We start from the raw sequence: 17,290 nt of genomic DNA, 5'->3' as shown, positions 1-17,290 counted from the left end.
GTGCGGCAGGCCGAGGATGGAGAGGATCTCCCGCTGCATCTCGCGGCTTTCGGGGGTGCGGCGCGGCCCGTGGGGGCCGCCGCGCCCGCCCTCTGGCTGCGCTGCGTCCTCGCCGACTTCACGCTGGACAACGAGGTGCACTCCAGCTTCATCCACCGGCGGCTGCGCGGCCCCGAGCGCCGCGAGATGCAGCGGGAGATCCTCTCCATCCTCGGCCTGCCGCACCGCCCGCGGCCGCACCTCCACGGCAAGCACAACTCGGCCCCCATGTTCATGCTGGACCTCTACAATGCCATGTCCGTGGAGGAGGGGGCGGCGGGGGCGGCGGCCGAGGAGGGCGAGGGCTTCTCCTACCCTTACAAGCCCATCTTCAGCACCCAGGGGCCGCCGCTGGCCAGCCTGCAGGACAGCAACTTCCTCACCGAGGCCGACATGGTCATGAGCTTCGTCAACTTGGGTGAGTGCCCGGGGCCGGGGCAGGGCCGGGCTGCGGGCAGGTGGCGGGACGGGCGGCGAGGAGGGGCGGGAGCGGTCCTCGGAAGGTGGCGGCGTGGTGGCGAGGCCAGAGTGCGTGCCCAGGGCTCCGGCTGCCATCCCAGTGCACGGACGGCCACCCGCACGCCGACACGCCGAGCGCGTTACTGGCTTCTCCCCGGATGGTTCCGTGCCATCCTTCCGAAAGCGGCCCTGCAGGTAGGAGCTGAGCTGCTGGACTTGGCCGAGTCCCCACTGAGGAGGACACGAAGCCTGCGGGCTCACGGCGCTGCGGGACACGGGGCTGCCAGGACGTGGGGCTCCCAGCGCGTTCCCAATGGCTCGGGGGCATCCCACAGTGAACCCGCGCTCACTCCTGCAGCTTTTTCTGTTGACCTCCATTAGTGCCGCCAAGTTGCCTCTCTCCCCAAGCGCATGTGGATGGTTTTATGCAAATGATACGAAGTTGGCATGCTTTGTATGCGGCTCGCTAGGCCTCTCTAATTGGATGCTATGGCCCAATCTGATTTCTATTTGCTTGCTGTAGATTGCACACCCGTTTGGACTGACTTGGCCGGATTTGAGTAAAACGCCATCAGGACGAGCATTCTATTTTCAATATATAATTACAGACCGTGGTTCACTCTGTCCGTTTTTAGACCTCACCACGCACAGCACTGAAACCACCACACGTACAGATTGTGTGTCTGCAAACTCCCAACACAACGCAAGTAGCATTTCCAAAACAAGATCGACTCAAAGTTGGTCCCAACCCAAGAAAAGAGCAGAGCAGTGCACCTCCAGCATGTAATGCGCTGGGGATCGCAGACGCTCCCATCATCCACAAACCTGTTAATGCCTCACTGGGTCTCTGGGCTCAGGGGCAGCACAAGTTAAACCCCCACCCCTCCAATCCCAGAGCCCATAGTATCAGTGTCTGCAAAGCTCAATGGCAAACAATAGTAATTACCCGACACGTAGCTGTCCCAACACAATTCTTCCATCACATGGGATGCTGTGTGAGACCTCTGATTTGCACAAGCTGCACCTCCTCATTAAATGCTGTAAGCTCGCAGCAGGACTCTGAGTTACGTTTGGCCTAGGGATGTGCTCTTTGGGAGGGCTGATGCTTTCCATTTACGATTATCGTGTTTGCCTAATCACTGCTAGATACTTAAGCTGATCAGCAATGATACTCTCAAAGCCAAATATTTGAGCAGCCAAAAGTATGAATGGTGGTCAAATATTTGGCTTTAGAGATAAGAGTGATCTCGCAAACATTGTTCTGTGTGGATCTTGGGTCCTACACGACGTAAACACACCCAGGGCATAGAAGACAAAGGATGTGGAAACAACCATAGCAAAATTCACACTTCTGTGAGTTTCAGTGGACTGAAAGCACAGAATTTCAGGGAGGCAGAGCACCTAAGAAGCATGTAAGTACCAATGGGGGACGTGCAGCTCTGCTGGTGCTGGTATGGCTGCACAGCACTCCCATCCCGCACCACCGGCATCAGGAGAGGCCTTTCCTGCAGCCCGTGGAGGGGTGAAACAAAAGGAGTTAATATTTGGGTCCCAAATTATTTTGAACACAAACGCTTTGCGATTACAGTGGAACCCCTCCATAAACTGCAAAGTGAAAATGACGATCTGGGCTACGCCTAAGTAGGAACTTCCTACAGAGCGGGTTATGCCTGTGTGAGCTGTGCACGCTCAGTACTCCATGTCCCGATGCGATGGCGACAGCGGATAGAGCCATTTCGGCCTGCTGTGTTTTGTAGTTGGCTTAGAAACCTGAAAGCGTTCCCCATGCAATGTACTGTCAGACGTGAGAGCGCAGGCAAAACCCAAAGGCTTTAAACGAGACAGGTGGGATCATTACCAGCAAGGCACCTCTCCGAGGTTTATCTGCGCTGTTTTGTTCCCTTGTCAACACTGCATGCCAGGACGAGTTTAAAAAGGACATAGATCCGTAATAGCTTTCTTCATCCCTGTGCACACCTTTCATCCCATTATAGTCATCGCTCTTTCATCTTTATAGGACAAAGACAGGCTTGTTTAGGGACGTTTGAATGAATTAGCTCAGCCACTCACATATATAGTAAAATGTGACACCTGCTTTGATATGTCCAGCATGCCATAACATCCAGGGAAAATTAGAAGCTGTTGTAGAACGGGTGCTTTTTGGGAGATTTTCTGCAGTCATCCCTTGGACACCAGAGCTGAATTGCTGGACGCAGGCTGTGCTAAACTGTGTCCTACTTTTGTAGGAGCTCCTCTGCGAGCATTGCGTTTCACAGGTAGGCTTTTATTACTATGGTAGAGCCATCGCAATGAGGAAATGTCACCGCATAATAAACTTCCACCTCAGTAGTGGAGGAAGTAAAAGCGACTGAAGAAATAGTAATTTTGAATTTAAATAAACAAAACGTGTTATTCCAGGCTTCCAAGTGCTCATCTACAGATACGGGTAGGTTTGTTTGTTTGCTGTATTCATATTCCCCATCTGTCTGTGTGGGCATGCAGCTTCGGAGGAAAACGTGTAAGAAATAAAGATTTACACTGAAAGTTGCCTGGATTGCATAGTGAAAAAGAAAAAAACTTCAGAGCAAGCACAAATACACACTGATTTCTATGGAGATGCTGTGTGTATTTATCCCAAAGAATTTACACTGGGCATTGGCAGGGAGGAACCCAGCACAGGTGCTCCATCTCAGGGTTATGTTACAGGGAGCTTTGTACTAAGCATGTAATATTCCTGTAAAATCTTGACAATTAATTAGATTTAGATTTATAACCAGTTAATTCACAGGCGACATTTTGTGTTAACTTACACCTGTGCTAAGATGGATGAGGAATGGATTTGTGTCAAGAATGAATTTACGTGTAAATTAAAAGAGAGTTTAGCCACAGTGTCTGACGAAGTTAGTCAGTTAATTGCTGTCTAATTTTATAAAATTTATTACTGCAATTTCATTAGCTGGAATTCCATTTCAGACCCACGTCCAAATGAAGTTTACAAGCGGATCCATTTTAAGCCCTGAAAAAACACAAAACATTTTTCGCATCGGTTTAATTTCCAGTTTATAAACAGCAGCTGAAGAGTAAACATCCTCTGCCTCGCATGGACCCTTCTTCTAAAAATAATTGAGCTGTCCTTATGCGGGTGATCCTGGCTTGGTAAACAGACGTGCACAGAACATTTTCTTAAGGAGTCGGCACAAGTGCTGTGCAATTTGTTAATTTGTCTTGTGGTTGATTATAAAATGAACAACATTGCTTAATCCTGGCAAAAAAATAAGGGGGGGGAGGCAGAATTAGTCATTCTTGGAAGGAGCACATCAAAGTGGCTTTTGTTAATGTAAGTGAAGGAGCTGAAGAGCCCCCAAGTTTCCTTTTATTTCATACCATCTGGCTATCCTTTTTGTTGACAAGTGTTTGGCATGGGGAACCATCTCTCTGCCCTTTAATAACAGGCTTTAACACTGTAGGGTATTAGAAAAAGATTCTATAACAGTTAAAAAATTTCCTTCGGGGAATACTTCATAAAGTGAGCATGGGCTGCAGGCATTTGCAGCTGTAACCTGGCTTGTGTTAAAATTTGGAAGGGGCTGCCTTGCATTCCAGCTCACTACAGGCCTTCGTTGGTGTACAGCCAAAGGTTAATATAGATGTCACACAGTTTTTCTTTGGAGAGCCTCAGATATAAGAGTACGCGTACAGCTGTGTTTTTAGTAACCCTTTCATAATCACTTCTTTTAAACCTCATTTTCCTGCTTATATAAATCAAAGATTTTCAAGGATATTTGACCTGGATTTGAACTTATTTGATCTTCACATATTTCCCACTTGAAACAAAGCAGATTAAATGTTAGCCCCGAATGCCTGCTCGCCATCACATGGCTGTGGCCGCGCACGAGGCCGAGCCCTGGGCTTCCTCTCCCCTCCACCCGATGCTGATGCATCTCCTGCCCAAGCAGGTACACCCTGTGGGCAGCGTGGGTGCACACAGCACCGGGTGCCACAGGAGCAGCACGACAGGAGGCCTGCATCACTGGGACAGAGCAGTGCCTGTGCAGCACGCAGCCGGCGGGTCTCTGAGCGCCCAGCCGGCTCCAGGGAGAAATTCATCTCTGTAGCAAGGAGAAAGGGGAAAAAGCTGCAGCTATCGATGCCCTTTGCTTGCGTTTCTGTGGATAGGGGAAGCCCCCAAACCTGACTGTGTCTGAAAGGCAAAGCGCTGCAGCTCAGAAGTGCTCTGAAGGAGACGAGCCGGACGGCTGGAGCTTGTGTGCCTGGAAGAGCAGCTGTGCACAGGCAAAGCATGCAGCACTGCTCCTGAGAGCACTGCATCCCGCCGCCTTCTTGCACGGCGGCTGCAGGAGCCCCTGTGCAGCAGCAGGGCTTTCTGCTGTACATGAGCTTGAAGCGCTCCTTCGGGTTGGAGCGAGGGATGTGCGATGGAACGTCGTACAACAGGTTGGAAACATTAATTAAAAAAGAGATTATAACTATTAAAGCCCAGTCGGGGCTGTTGACAGGCTCCTTTTAAGCAGGACACTGCTATGTTTTAGTTTAATACATTCTGGCAGTGTCACCGGGGTTAAGGCTAATACTGGGATGTGTGGATCCTGTCATGTTATTGTCAGGAGGAATGCAGGGATTAGGTTTAAAAGTGGTGGTGGGTGAGCAGCGCAGCTGTGTACACTTATTATAAAAGATTTAAGTCCCACTGGTAAAATCAATATATTAAATTGCGAGAGCCTCTGTTTTTAATTAGTTTAAATCAAATATGCTGTTAGTGCCATTATGGCTTCAATCCTTGGACCAAGTGAGGAAATGCTAATATTTATATAGAAACTGTTAATTTGCGGTTAAAATGATAACACATTTAGTTTTACACATCTAAATCATCCTAACTTGATGAATACCAGTGAGAAGTTGCAATGATGGATGAAGTCATCTGAGCAAGAGTACAAGTAAGCAAATTTTGACAGCAGGCAGATAAAGGGACTACCAGTAGATGCAGAGCACTGAGAGGTCGGGATGTTTTGCATCCTCTCCATGGTACAGCCATCCTTTCTGAGGCCAGCGTAAAAAAAAAATAAAATATCCACTTGAGTTGACTACAGATACAGATATATAAAATAAGCTATCAGATACGTATCTGTTTCTCTCCTAAAGGAAAGGAATTTCTAGAAATGAGGGAGCTTTTAAAATTAGTTTTGGGCTTAAGATTCCCGTTCTATAAATGTTTGAAGTAAACGGGACTATTTGCTAGGCCCAATCATGTGGATAAAGCTTTGCACGTGCACGTGTTTGGGAAATGGAAACCCAAGAGAAAATTCTTGGCTAGGACTTCACTGGGTGTAAATGGTCATAATTCTACTGGAGCGGCCCTGCGGTCCCATTTGTACAACTGTACGTCCAAAGTAATCCCAATAAACTCCCGCTTGATTTACACTAGCACAATTGGGAACAGAATTGGGCCAGAGAAATGCCCCTGTGCTGAAATAATGAGCATGCAGTAGTTTCTGCTTCAAACAGTTCTCTCTCCGAACCTTGACATTGTTTTTGAGGGAGGTTTCCTTTACCACCAATAATCAGAACATGAACGAGCTCCTATTAGTCGCTGCTTATCATTATTAGCCGAATCCGTGTTGTTGAACTACAGCTGAGTTCCCATCTATTGCAACAAAAAGAATTTAACAAATAATGCTTGACAAAAATGTGAAACTGATATTTCTTAATGTAAGACATATTTCACATGGAGAAACTTCAGCGATGAAAGATTCCTGGTATCAAAATATCTGAATCACAGTACAAATAAACAGTGCGTTGTAAAGACTGCGGGGCTGAATTCCGTGCTGGAGGAATTCCATTGAAGGCAGCAGAGTTGTGCCAGGAGATAAACTGCCATCCAGATCCTCTTTGGCGTTTGTGTAAAACCAGAAGGGATTAAGATTTTGTTGGTCAACACTTTTGCTAAGAGAAAGGCGTAGCAAAAAGAACCAGTTCTAGTTCCAGTGTTGCACGTTCGTGTCGACTTCGTGATGAAGTCGGTGAAAATCCTTTAGTGATCCAGACTGAGTGGATTGAATTAATGGTAACTTTGAGACTACGAGTTTTAGTGTAATTGCTTTATTGTTTTGGAACCGAGATGCTTCCAATCCAGTTCCTGTGCAAACATGTTTAACGTGTGTTAATGTGTTTCAAAACCAGACCCTCTCCGCAAAATTCTGCTTCTCATTAATTGACATCAGTAGCATGGTACAGTATTTCAAAGCACTGGCCAAATATAAACTGTGTTTCTAATTTCCTTACTTTCCTGTGTTTGGAATGCCAATGTTAATTTGTTCCCATGCAAGAGTGAGAGCTGCCAACCACAGCTTTATATAAATGGCTTTACAGCGCGGGGCTGCCAGCATTAAATGATACTCAGGAATTTTCATGACACTGTGCATTTAATTCTTCTATGTATGTGTGAGAGGAAGAGAGATATATGGGATGCTGAACAACTGCACAAACACTGACGATCGAGGCAAATGCAACATTTACCCTCCACTTAGCTGTTACTTCGTGCTTCTTCCCATTGCAGCTTCTTTTTAACAGTCCATCAGATATTACATAGCATTTTCCCCAGGCCAGGAAAGAAAACCATCTAGCAGTGAGTTTTGTTGCAAACTTCACAGACAGCTCTCTGCTCCCCTCACCTCCCCATGTTAGTTACTAAGAGATGAGCAGAGGGGCTTTTTTTATGTTGATATTCTGATCATTCTGGACTCAGTAGTAAGACTGTGCTCTTACTCAGCATGAGAAAGCACCGAAAGAAAAAGGCTCCTGCAACTGTGGTAGAGGAGGATTCGCTGATTAAAACTGCCAACAGATATTTTTTGTTTTAAAGAATAGGTGTAGCTAGAGAAAATCGCCCGCTCTCTTGAGGACATTCAAGCATCTTCATCGTTCCTTCGGCACCGTGGGGTGCCTTCGTACATGAAACAAACATGAAGTTCCATTTAAAGAAATTAATTTTAAACTGGCGATGACGAAAACAAGGTCTGTTTATGTGTTTCTCCTTTTATTCCTGGAAGAGGTTCAAAATACAAATAGTTCATGTTTCAGCGGATTCCTGTTAATGAGTGCTATGGTTTATCTCTCAGTTTCCCGTTTTATTGGAACAGGTGCAGTGTCTGCCATCTGTGCCAGCGCTGCGCTGCACCAACAAACAAAGTGTTGTTTTGGTTCGCTGGATTTAAAAGCCTCCAGAGAGTAAAGAAATGAAAGAGAAAGAATTTAGAAAGTGCCCAGCGAAGGAAAGGCACTTCAAGTAATGCGCTTTGTCACTCAAGCCTTCCCGTAAATTACCTTAAACTATTTCTAAACTGTCTGAAAAATTGTATCCGTGGAGTATTAAGTTTCTGCCGCGTCTCGGGGTCGCATGCTGTTCTGCCCCTTCTTTATCTCACTGCAGGGCTCTTCTCTGGGCAGGTTGAACTAAGTTTTACAGAAGTAAAAATTCTGCTTTTTCTTAAAGGAGTGAAAATTTGCAAAACTTGGCCGTTTCTGATTCTGCCTCGTTTAAAAGATACTGCAAATAGTTGAAGCTTAAAGAAGATTATGCTGTAATTAGACAGACAAACTCATAATTATTTAAGGGCTAAAACAACAACAGCAGCCCTTTCAGGCTCATTCTGACAGTGTTTATCCAGTGTATCTGGAAAGGCTTACAATTAAAGTGCCTGAAGGGTGGGGATGAGGTTTTTCAGCATGCAGTCAGGACTATCAGGCCCACCTGGCCTGGGAAACTATGCGGGCTTTGTAGTAGAGAAAATCCTTTAACTTAGATCTTCATGGCAAGCTTTTAAAAGCTACCTTCCTTTTAAAAAGAGGAAGAAAAAAAGAGGAGAGGGGGGAGAGAGGGCACTGCTTCCCTCTAAATAATAATTAAGACAAGCACACGCCCTGCGAGGCCGTTGATGTGAGGGAATAACATCGTGCTGCTCAGGCTGACAATCTCACAGAGCACCGTGTTGCACAGTTTTGCCTGCTGTGCCCAATCCCCTTCCCAAGGAGCAAGAAGTTCCCTCCGCCGGGCTGCAGCCTCTCAGCGCTGCTGCTCCCATCCCACCTCCACCAGCAGTGTTGGTCCTGTGCTGCTGGCACGGGGCTGCTGAGCGGTGACCTCAGAGCAGCTGAAGCCATCAGAGGGCTGGCACTGTGCCTTCAGCCAGGTTTGGGGGCCGTAAATCAGCTCGAGCTGTGACTCTGTTACAGCCACTGGGCCAAAGCTGCCTCGGCCACCTCGCTTGGTTGGCACCGGCACAGCCACCTCCATCCTCCCCTTTTTACCAATTGTTTTCTCCATAGTAGAGTGGCAGTAAAACATTTAAAGAGAGACCGAAAGAACCCTGGGAGAGCTACTAAAAATGCTCATAAAATAATGCAGCATCAGTAGTTGGGAGTCATAATTCAGACAGAGAGACAAGTCTGACCGAGAAGGGCCAGGAGCAGGGCTGGTAGCGCTTCACTGCTCCTGTACCTGAAATGGCCACGGGCTGCAACGCGTCCTTCGGCACTCCTAAGGAAAGCCAGTCCAGGTTTATCATGCAAATGGAAGGCAAAGGCTGTAAGTCAGACATTCTGAATCCTCAAATGCTTTTGTATCAATACTCGAGCAGCAGTTTACTTACACCAGCCCAGTACCTGCAATACCATGAATGATGAGCACTAGTGATCCCTACCAGTACCTCCCCTACCAGCAGGGCAGTCTGCTCCTCCCCCAGCTGTCAGGGTTAAAACTCATTGCTTCTTTCCCCCAGAAATATTCGGAACATTTTAATCTGGCTATTTTTATTTGTTCATTACTCTACAGTAATTATAATCCCACTGGGACTTTTTAGATGTTAATAAAGAGCAGCGCACATCACTCCTGCTGAAGCTTGCGTGGCACTATAAACATCATGCTGAGTTTAAGTTCCCCATTCTGACCAGATCCTGAAAAAATCCAGCGATGGTGAAGAGAAAGGAAAGCTTTTTTCGTTTTTTCTTCCTAACAAAAAGAAATAGGAGAAAAAAAAAAAAAAAAAAAGGAAGTAACTTTAGCCTCACAATCTGCTAGCTACATAAAGCAGTAAATGTTCAGTTGAGACAGGGAAAAACCAGAACTGCTGGAGATTGGTTGTTTCCTTTTGGAGGAAACAATAAATGTGCCCACTTGTATTTTAACAGCATTACTACCAGGCCCCCTAATTACACAAATATACTTGTAAGAAACTGCAGAAGAGAAGGGCTAAAGAAACAAAATTCCTCACCCCAGCTCTTGCTCTTTGACTCAGAAAGAAGCTTTTGGTAACCAGAAGTCTTTAAATCTCAGCCCAAGTCAGAAGATGAAGATATTTCAGCACTCTGCGTTGAATCATTTGTCTTTGAGACAGGTGAAAAGGAGAAGAGAATTGGACACGTGGTGTAAAACTTCTCTCGCTGGTGTGAACGCTGCTTTGACCTGAGAGTGCAGCAGTTCCTGCAGCTCAGCGGCATGCGTTGTAATTAAATTACAAGAATATCAGAACTCCATATCCCCAGAAATCTCAGACCGTTACGCTGCGTTAAAATCCAGCAGAGGGAATACAGAAGTACATGAAGGAATGCAGAAACATGCTGAAGCAAATCCTGAACATTTCTTTAGAAAGCAGCAACTGTCATTCTGCTCATTAGTCCTTACAACTGTAAGATGAAAGCTGTTTCACTGAGAATATTACAGTGGGGGAAGCAATTAAAGCAGCGTGTCCAATATTCAGAAAGCTTCTCCTTCCCATATTGGCAGTCCAGGAGGAAGACAGTGCCTGGTGGGCTGGAGGTTGAGCAGAATAAGCTGTGTTGCTCTTCTTGGGAGTCACTCAGAAATGCCATAATCTCATCTCAGTGCTATTTTTAACAACTGTACGCACAGGACGTGAACTGTGCTCCCTTCATTCATACCAAAGTGATGTGAAGACACGAGCGTGTATTACGACAGCTGATCTTTTATCCCAGAACTGCAATTGCAAAATTGCTTTTGAAGACAAAAAAAAAAAAAAAAAAAAAAGAAAGAAAAAAAAGAAAAAAGAAAAAAGAAAAAAGGAAGCCAACAGAAAACAAACAGAAAGACAGAAAGTTGTTGAAGTTGTTGTTAGGGGCTGACTCAGGAGCTGGGTGGCCCAGCTCTACCAAGAGGTTCAGTGTCAGGAATCCAGCACTGCAATACGGGAGCTGCTGATGGCACCGGGGCTGTTAGCTTGTGCAGACGTTCCTCTTGTATAATACAGGTGGTGGGTGGGAATTAAACTGAAAATAAATCTCTTCGATGATTTTATGCCTGGAGCATTGGCCACCAACATTTGAAGTGTAAAGGGGACACATGCACACACATGCGTGCACTCTGTGCATGCATATACATATGTCTTCTGAGGACATTTCTGAAATAATAGTCTAAACTTGCCATCACTTGAGGACACCAGCATTCTACATCTACCAGCAGAACTACACAGGAATGTAATCAACTTACTGATCTTTGATATTCATGATTCTTAGAGCCTTACACTAAATTAGCAAAGGAATAAGCAGCCGCCTCAGTAAAAATAAATGTGCTGAAAAGCAAAACCTCCCTAGAAAGCAAAAACTTCATACGTGTAATTGAGCCCCATCGCAGGCACAGCCATGCAGGGTGACGTGCTGGGCAGGATCCGTGCCCTGCTGGGCGAACACCCTGTCCCTACTTCCTATGTTTAAAAGCCAGGGAAGTGCTGCAGTGCCCCACCTGCCCCGAGCCATGCTGGCAGCACAAGGAAACATGATGATCTCAAAGGAAAATGTGAAGTAGGGACAAAGCCCCGCTTTCATAAGGAAGGGCGCTCTGGAGTATCTTTCTAGTCATCATTTTCCAAAATGTTTCCTTCCACATCTCCAGAATATGTACTTCTGTCCAAGAATCCTGGTTTACCAAGCTGCATTCCATCCCTGGACCTGAAAAATGTGCGATGCATGTAACAGCACAGGTGCAAGTGAAGAGCTGTGTTGCTGCAGGGTTTCCCCCTCTGGGGCTCACGGACCTCTCCCCTCACTAGTTGTTGCCCCTGCAACCCCTGGCTGAGAAATGTGCAGGTGTTATTGCATAGGCCAGCTCAGGTCCGGCCCATTGCAGGCTTATGGCACTGCAGGGATTGCATACACTCCCAGTCAGAATTTTGCTGATTACTCTGGAAGGCTAAGATTCTTATCTGACAGTTGAATGTCTGATATCTGCTGGTTATTTTGTAATATCCCACAAGCTACTTTCTCAACAAAGCCAGAATCTGGGATTTCAGCTAAGAAATCCAGCGAGTCGTGTGTTTTCAAACCTGGAAAACTGGTTCTTGGATTATTTCCCCTTATCAGAGTGAACCACAAGAAAGCTGCATTCCCACTGCCTTCCTCCCCAGGAGCCTGTGCAGGTGGAGACCTAAACTTTGAAATCTTTGGGGGGATGCTGGTGTTGTTGTGGCATTACATTACTAACGAAGGATGGATTAGATCTACGTTATTTATTTGGGCAGTTGTTCAGTAGATGAAAGGAAGCCTAATGCAAATGAAATCAATAAGCACTCAGGGGCCAATTTGCAGTCACTTCTCCCTTATCACAGCCAGTGCAGAATTGGGCACATTCCTTTGACAAAAACTGAGGCATTTGAAGATTCCATCAGCTGAACTTTTTCTTTCAAGTGTTGCCAGTAGATGCACAACATATACATGTGCTTTCAGAAGACTTTTATTTTGAACTCAAGATGTGAATCTACGGTATTAAGGAAAGCAGAACAATCCTTTATTTAGCTGCACCTGCACCTTAATGCCTAATGAGTTTAGTCTGATGGAATCCAGACCTCAGGAAGGATTATAAATTCTCATTTGATTTCGTTTACTTCTAAAATACCTTAAACCAGCTGTACCAGTCTAGAATCCAGTCCCTCTTTCTGTATCAGTTTTGCAAATGTTGTTGAATCTTTTGCTGTGTTAAGGAACTTTATGTGATATAGTAATACGCCAGTAGTAATAAGGAACAGAAGGTGACTTAAAAAAAATAATGTAGTGGAAAGATAATTAGCAGCATAGAGGCAGGAAAAGCACTTGTATATGAGTAAAGTTTTTATGAAGTTCTTTGTGCCATGGAAGCAAAATTGGGAAAAAGCTGAAACTGAGTTAGTGGGCAATGTCCTCTTGGAGAAGGCAGAGGAGTCCATCCTGGCACACAGTGCGTATCAGCTGCATGTTCTGCCATTGCTGCCTGCTTTGTACAAACACCCGAGATGCCTGGGCACTGACCTTCCCAAGATTACTGACTCAAGCTGTTTATGATGAACAGTATCTAATTTATCAAATACATCTGAAACCTTCTTAGTTTGCCCCAGTGCTGTTACTGGAATGCAATACTTGAGCATAACTTGATGCTGTTGCATCTCCACAAGATCAAATCACAGCATCAAAGACTTGCTGTATCTCCTTTTTTTCTTTGCACCTCCTATGCACAATGCCTGCTTGCAGATCGAGGTGCCTGTGCTGCATGCTCCCAGCTTCCTGCAGAGTGGCTCAATCCTTCCCTTGGATGAGGGCAGGGGCAGGCACCTGGAGAAGAGCAGGGCAGCTCACAGCACAGCCAGACGCAATGAGCTGCCTTTCCTCTGCCTTCCCTGAAGCTACCTTAAAGCTGGCTTGAAATGTTGCAGCGAAACTTTCTTCCCTCCCACCTAAGCTGAAATGTGGTCCAAGCTGAAGAACTGCTTCACAGTTGGAATCCTTTAAGAATTACCTTTTTGTTTCAAAATTTGCATTTTAACCCAAACATCCCATTTTCGGTACCCTCATAGTATTAGTCACTCTCACACTGCCTCTTATCTCCCCTGGCTGAGTGCCCATGATTTCTGAACAGATCTGCTCAGCCAATTCTCTCCCTCTTCGGGCTGGGGGATTTGTTTCCATTCGTTCAATGCTGTGTACAAGCAGACAGAGCCAACTGCTGGTTTTTGCATCAGTGATTTTTGAGAGGCCTCCAGGTTACAGGAAGCACCTTGAGCCCCATCTGTCTGCTGGCTGGATGGGGGGATTACTATTTTTCTCAACGAACTACACTGTCACTAACTTCTCCCAGTCTGTGCTCTGCAGTCTCTCCCCATCGCCCTGTTCTCTTCTCTAGAGCAGGGCTGCCTTTGCCCTTGCTTTGCTGCTACCTCAGCCTCCTGACCCAGGTCTGTGCTTCCTCCCCTTGTCCCCAGAACACCCCTATCTCCTTGACCTTCCAATGCACTGGTGAGATGTGTGACTTGCAGTTTGCACCTAATGCTGGTGCGGCTTCCTGCTGAGGCTGGCCTGGTCAGATACATCACACTGATTTCACAGCACACGAAAGCAATCTTGCCACCCCCTGAATTACAAAGGAAAAGAAAGAAGTGTAGCATTAGTGGTCATTGTGTTGAAAGAAGGAAAAGAAAAATAAATTCCTGCATCTCTGCATAACCCCAGCTGCTTTCAGAGTACTCAGGACTTCAGGGATGCATTTGACATTAGTGTGTCCCTACCCTTAGGGTGCATGGCTTCGTGCTACACATTGTGGTGCAGACAAGGACAATATAGGAGTAAGACTGTGTTTGGTAGGCAGCAAACTTAGCAGCTGCCCACTCTGGGCAATATGTGATCCTTGCAGGGAGCTGCAGGAGCTCCCAGCTCAGAGCTGCTGTCCCATGCTGTGCCATACAGACAGCAGGCCTGGGCTGTTGGTGGGGCAGGCTGGCACAGTTAAATACCAGCCTCGGTTAACCACGCTCCCAGTGACTGTGTGAGAATTTGGGATGTTTTGAGACAGCCACAATGGCGGGCAGCTGGGAGCACGTGGCAGGAGTCAGGTTTTGCAGCATCACTGCAGTTCCCAGCTTGCCTCCCTGGAAAAATGGCATTCCCAAGGTTCTGGGAAAGGGCTTGCTGCTGGATGCAAAGCCCAGGCGCACCACTGTGCTGCATCCCCTTTCACAGCAAAGAATGGAAAGAAAGAAGGAGGTTTGAGATTCCTGGAAGGTGAAGGAAGAAGGAGTCTGTCTACAGGAACAACTTCATTCCCCATTTTTTCCTTTCTCTTTGCATCATTCCTTTTCTCTGTTCCCTTACACACCTGCAGTCCTCTAGAATTACTGTACAGCAGCTGCTGACTGATGGCAGCACTGCCCTACTGTGTTTTGTCGCTAAGGCTCTGAATAAGGTATTTCTGAAGAAACACAACTCTTATACTTCTCTGCTTATTTTACTTTGCTTTCCCCAGATACACATACAGACAGAGCAAACTCAGCATCAGGATTCACACCACAGTTGGTCTGTTTACTATTAGAAGAGTTGTGTTCTCAGTGCAGTCCCCTGTGTAAATTTTTCACAATACTTTTCATCTAGTCTGGCTTGTGATTTCAGCAGAGAAACCACAGCGTAAATGGGTTCTGATCAGGCTATGCTCAAAAAAGAAAATGAATTACCTGCACATAACCTGCCCAGATATCTCATGGATGCTCTTCAAGAAGAAATAGGTTAACCATCTAGCAATGCCTTAAAGTGCCTACACCAGAATTCCAGCAGTGCAGAAGTGACACACATGCTTCCCTGTCCATCCCCTCCTGGTTGTTATCTTTCCCCTTTGCCATCTACTGTCCTAATGAGCCTTAACTGAAAAGCCCCCTGCGCAGTGCAGCAGCACCCACTCATCCCAGAGCTCTTGGGAAGTTGGCAGCTTGGCATCACCCTCCCAAGCCCTGCCGAGCAGGCATGATGCTAAAGCTACCACCAGAACATCAGGAAGGGGCCAGGCTTATTCTCATCTCTGCTCTGAGCAGCCCTTGCTGAAGTTCAACTGAGTCAGGAAGAACTTGCTGCTGCTTCGGAGATAATTAAACCCATCCTCCCTCAGCCCGCTGTTTGTACACGCACAATGATACCATTGTTCAGAATCATGCAACACATATGCTGCCATTAAAGTGTTTAATCTTGTAGTACAGTATTCCATTATTTTTTGGACATCTGTACATGATAGAAAGGGTACGTATTAAGGGATTTGTTGACAAAGAAATGGCTAATGCTGATACATGTGTGGACTGAAAGGATCTTTCCAAGTTGTGTTCGGCAGTAGGGAGTGCTGCTTCCCAGGCCCGAAGCCTGGCACAGATGTGATACGCACTGCTGCTATTACCACTTCTGAATTTATAACAAGGAGTCAGTGTTCAGAAGAATTTTGGAAGCTCCCTGCTGGGTTTGTGGCTAGGTGGTCTTGCTGGCAACACCACCTTCATGCTGAAAGCTGGAAAAATGAAGTGATGGTTAAAGGAAGAATATTAACTCCAGAGGGCTTTTTCCCTCACTCTCAGAGCAAAAATGCTGACCCCGGATTGCTCTGCAGCCGTGAGCCCTAAAGAATTTAGAATCCCCCTGTTCCTAACCTCTGGGGCTGGGGATCAGGATTTACGGAGCCTGGTTTTCATCTCACTTGAAATTAATGCATTTGCTCTGATTGACACCAGGGGATGGGACAGGACTTCGCTCTGCCGCACACTGAAGTTACTGTACGACAAATTATCACCTTCACCTTCCTTCACCCAGGTGTAAAATGGGCACACGGGTGTGAGTGACCAAAATGGCAATGCACAAGCACAGAGCAGGTGGAGATGAGACTGGCAGGACAGGGCTTTGGCAGCCAGACCCCTGAGAAGTGCAAGTCCACGAGCCTAAATGTGAGCTTACTACATAGTAAGTGTATCTCACAGACTTAACCAACATTTATTTTCCCTTTCATTTCTCCAGAAACCCACAGTTGCTTTTTGGTAAGTTGGAGGCTGCAGCTAACCAGTATAAAAAAAGCCCTCCAAACTTCTTACCACTCTTAAAAAATAATAATCCCATCAGTTATGAACAATCCAGGATACTTGGTCTACCCTGTCTATAGGACTCCCAGATGTTATTCTTTCACTGCTTCTTCTTCAGACATTACTTTAACTGCTGCATCAGCTGCATTAACGGTAGTAAGCAAATCTTATAACCGAGAGAATGAAGCACATGAAAACCAATCACAGAATGTCACATTCCCAAACTCTTGCCATTAGAAATTTACTGCAACTGCAGCTGTAGCTCTTGCCATCAAGCACAATGAGAGGGAAGCATGGGCCTTTGCTGTCTGTGGCTTGGCATGGCGTGATTGCCATCTTCATTATGCTCCCTGTTCTCCTGAGCAAAACATAGGGACTGACCTTGCGCTTCTTGCTCCAGGAGTCCCGCTGGGCCCAGTGGGGTCTTTCAGCTGCAGGGACTCTGGATCCTCCCTCTAATTGCTTTCCTCCTCGAACCTCACCAACATAAGGAGGAAAGGCCCATATTTCATAAGCGACGTGATTTTATCCACCAATTTAGAGACAAAGGAGTGCAATTTATAAAGGGAGCATTTAATCCCTGTTAATTAGGATCCCATCAAGAGCTCTCAAATTTGGCATCCTGACAATTTACAGAGCCGTTTCACAGCGGCTGTGAGGCCAGGCTGCGGGGGCTGCCCTGCTGCCCCATGCCAGCTGGGGATGAGGCCAGCTGAGAGCCTGGCTGGGGCTGCAGAACGTTCCTCATGCCACAGCCCCTTCCCACGGGGACAGCAGGCAAAGCACGGGCAGAAGCCGACCTTCTCTTTGAGGCCATAGCATCTGTAGGGCTGCGGATGTTTGTGGGTCCCAGGGCAGCTGGTTTGTAGGAACATCTGCACAGGTGATGCGAGGAAGTTTCTCAAGGTTCGGGTTAA

At 46.4% G+C, this 17,290-nt stretch overlaps 1 protein-coding gene across 1 annotated transcript in view; it reads left to right on the top strand.

Annotated features, from left to right (window-relative positions):
- Positions 1-17,290, top strand: part of BMP7 (bone morphogenetic protein 7) — a 52,350-nt gene that overhangs the window by 9,397 nt on the left and 25,663 nt on the right. Inside the window, exon 5 of the mRNA XM_042834330.1 lies at positions 10-457. Coding sequence (XP_042690264.1) covers positions 10-457 — 448 coding nt within the window. The remainder of the gene's footprint in view (positions 1-9; positions 458-17,290) is intronic.

The sequence above is a fragment of the Centrocercus urophasianus genome, unplaced genomic scaffold (assembly GCF_019232065.1).
Source record: "Centrocercus urophasianus isolate 14NV4802_14NV808 unplaced genomic scaffold, USGS_Curo_1.0 seq_46, whole genome shotgun sequence".
NCBI classification, from domain to species: Eukaryota; Metazoa; Chordata; class Aves; order Galliformes; family Phasianidae; genus Centrocercus; species Centrocercus urophasianus.
The sequence above is the reverse complement of the archived record's forward strand: the minus strand, read 5'-3'. Positions and strand labels throughout refer to the sequence as shown.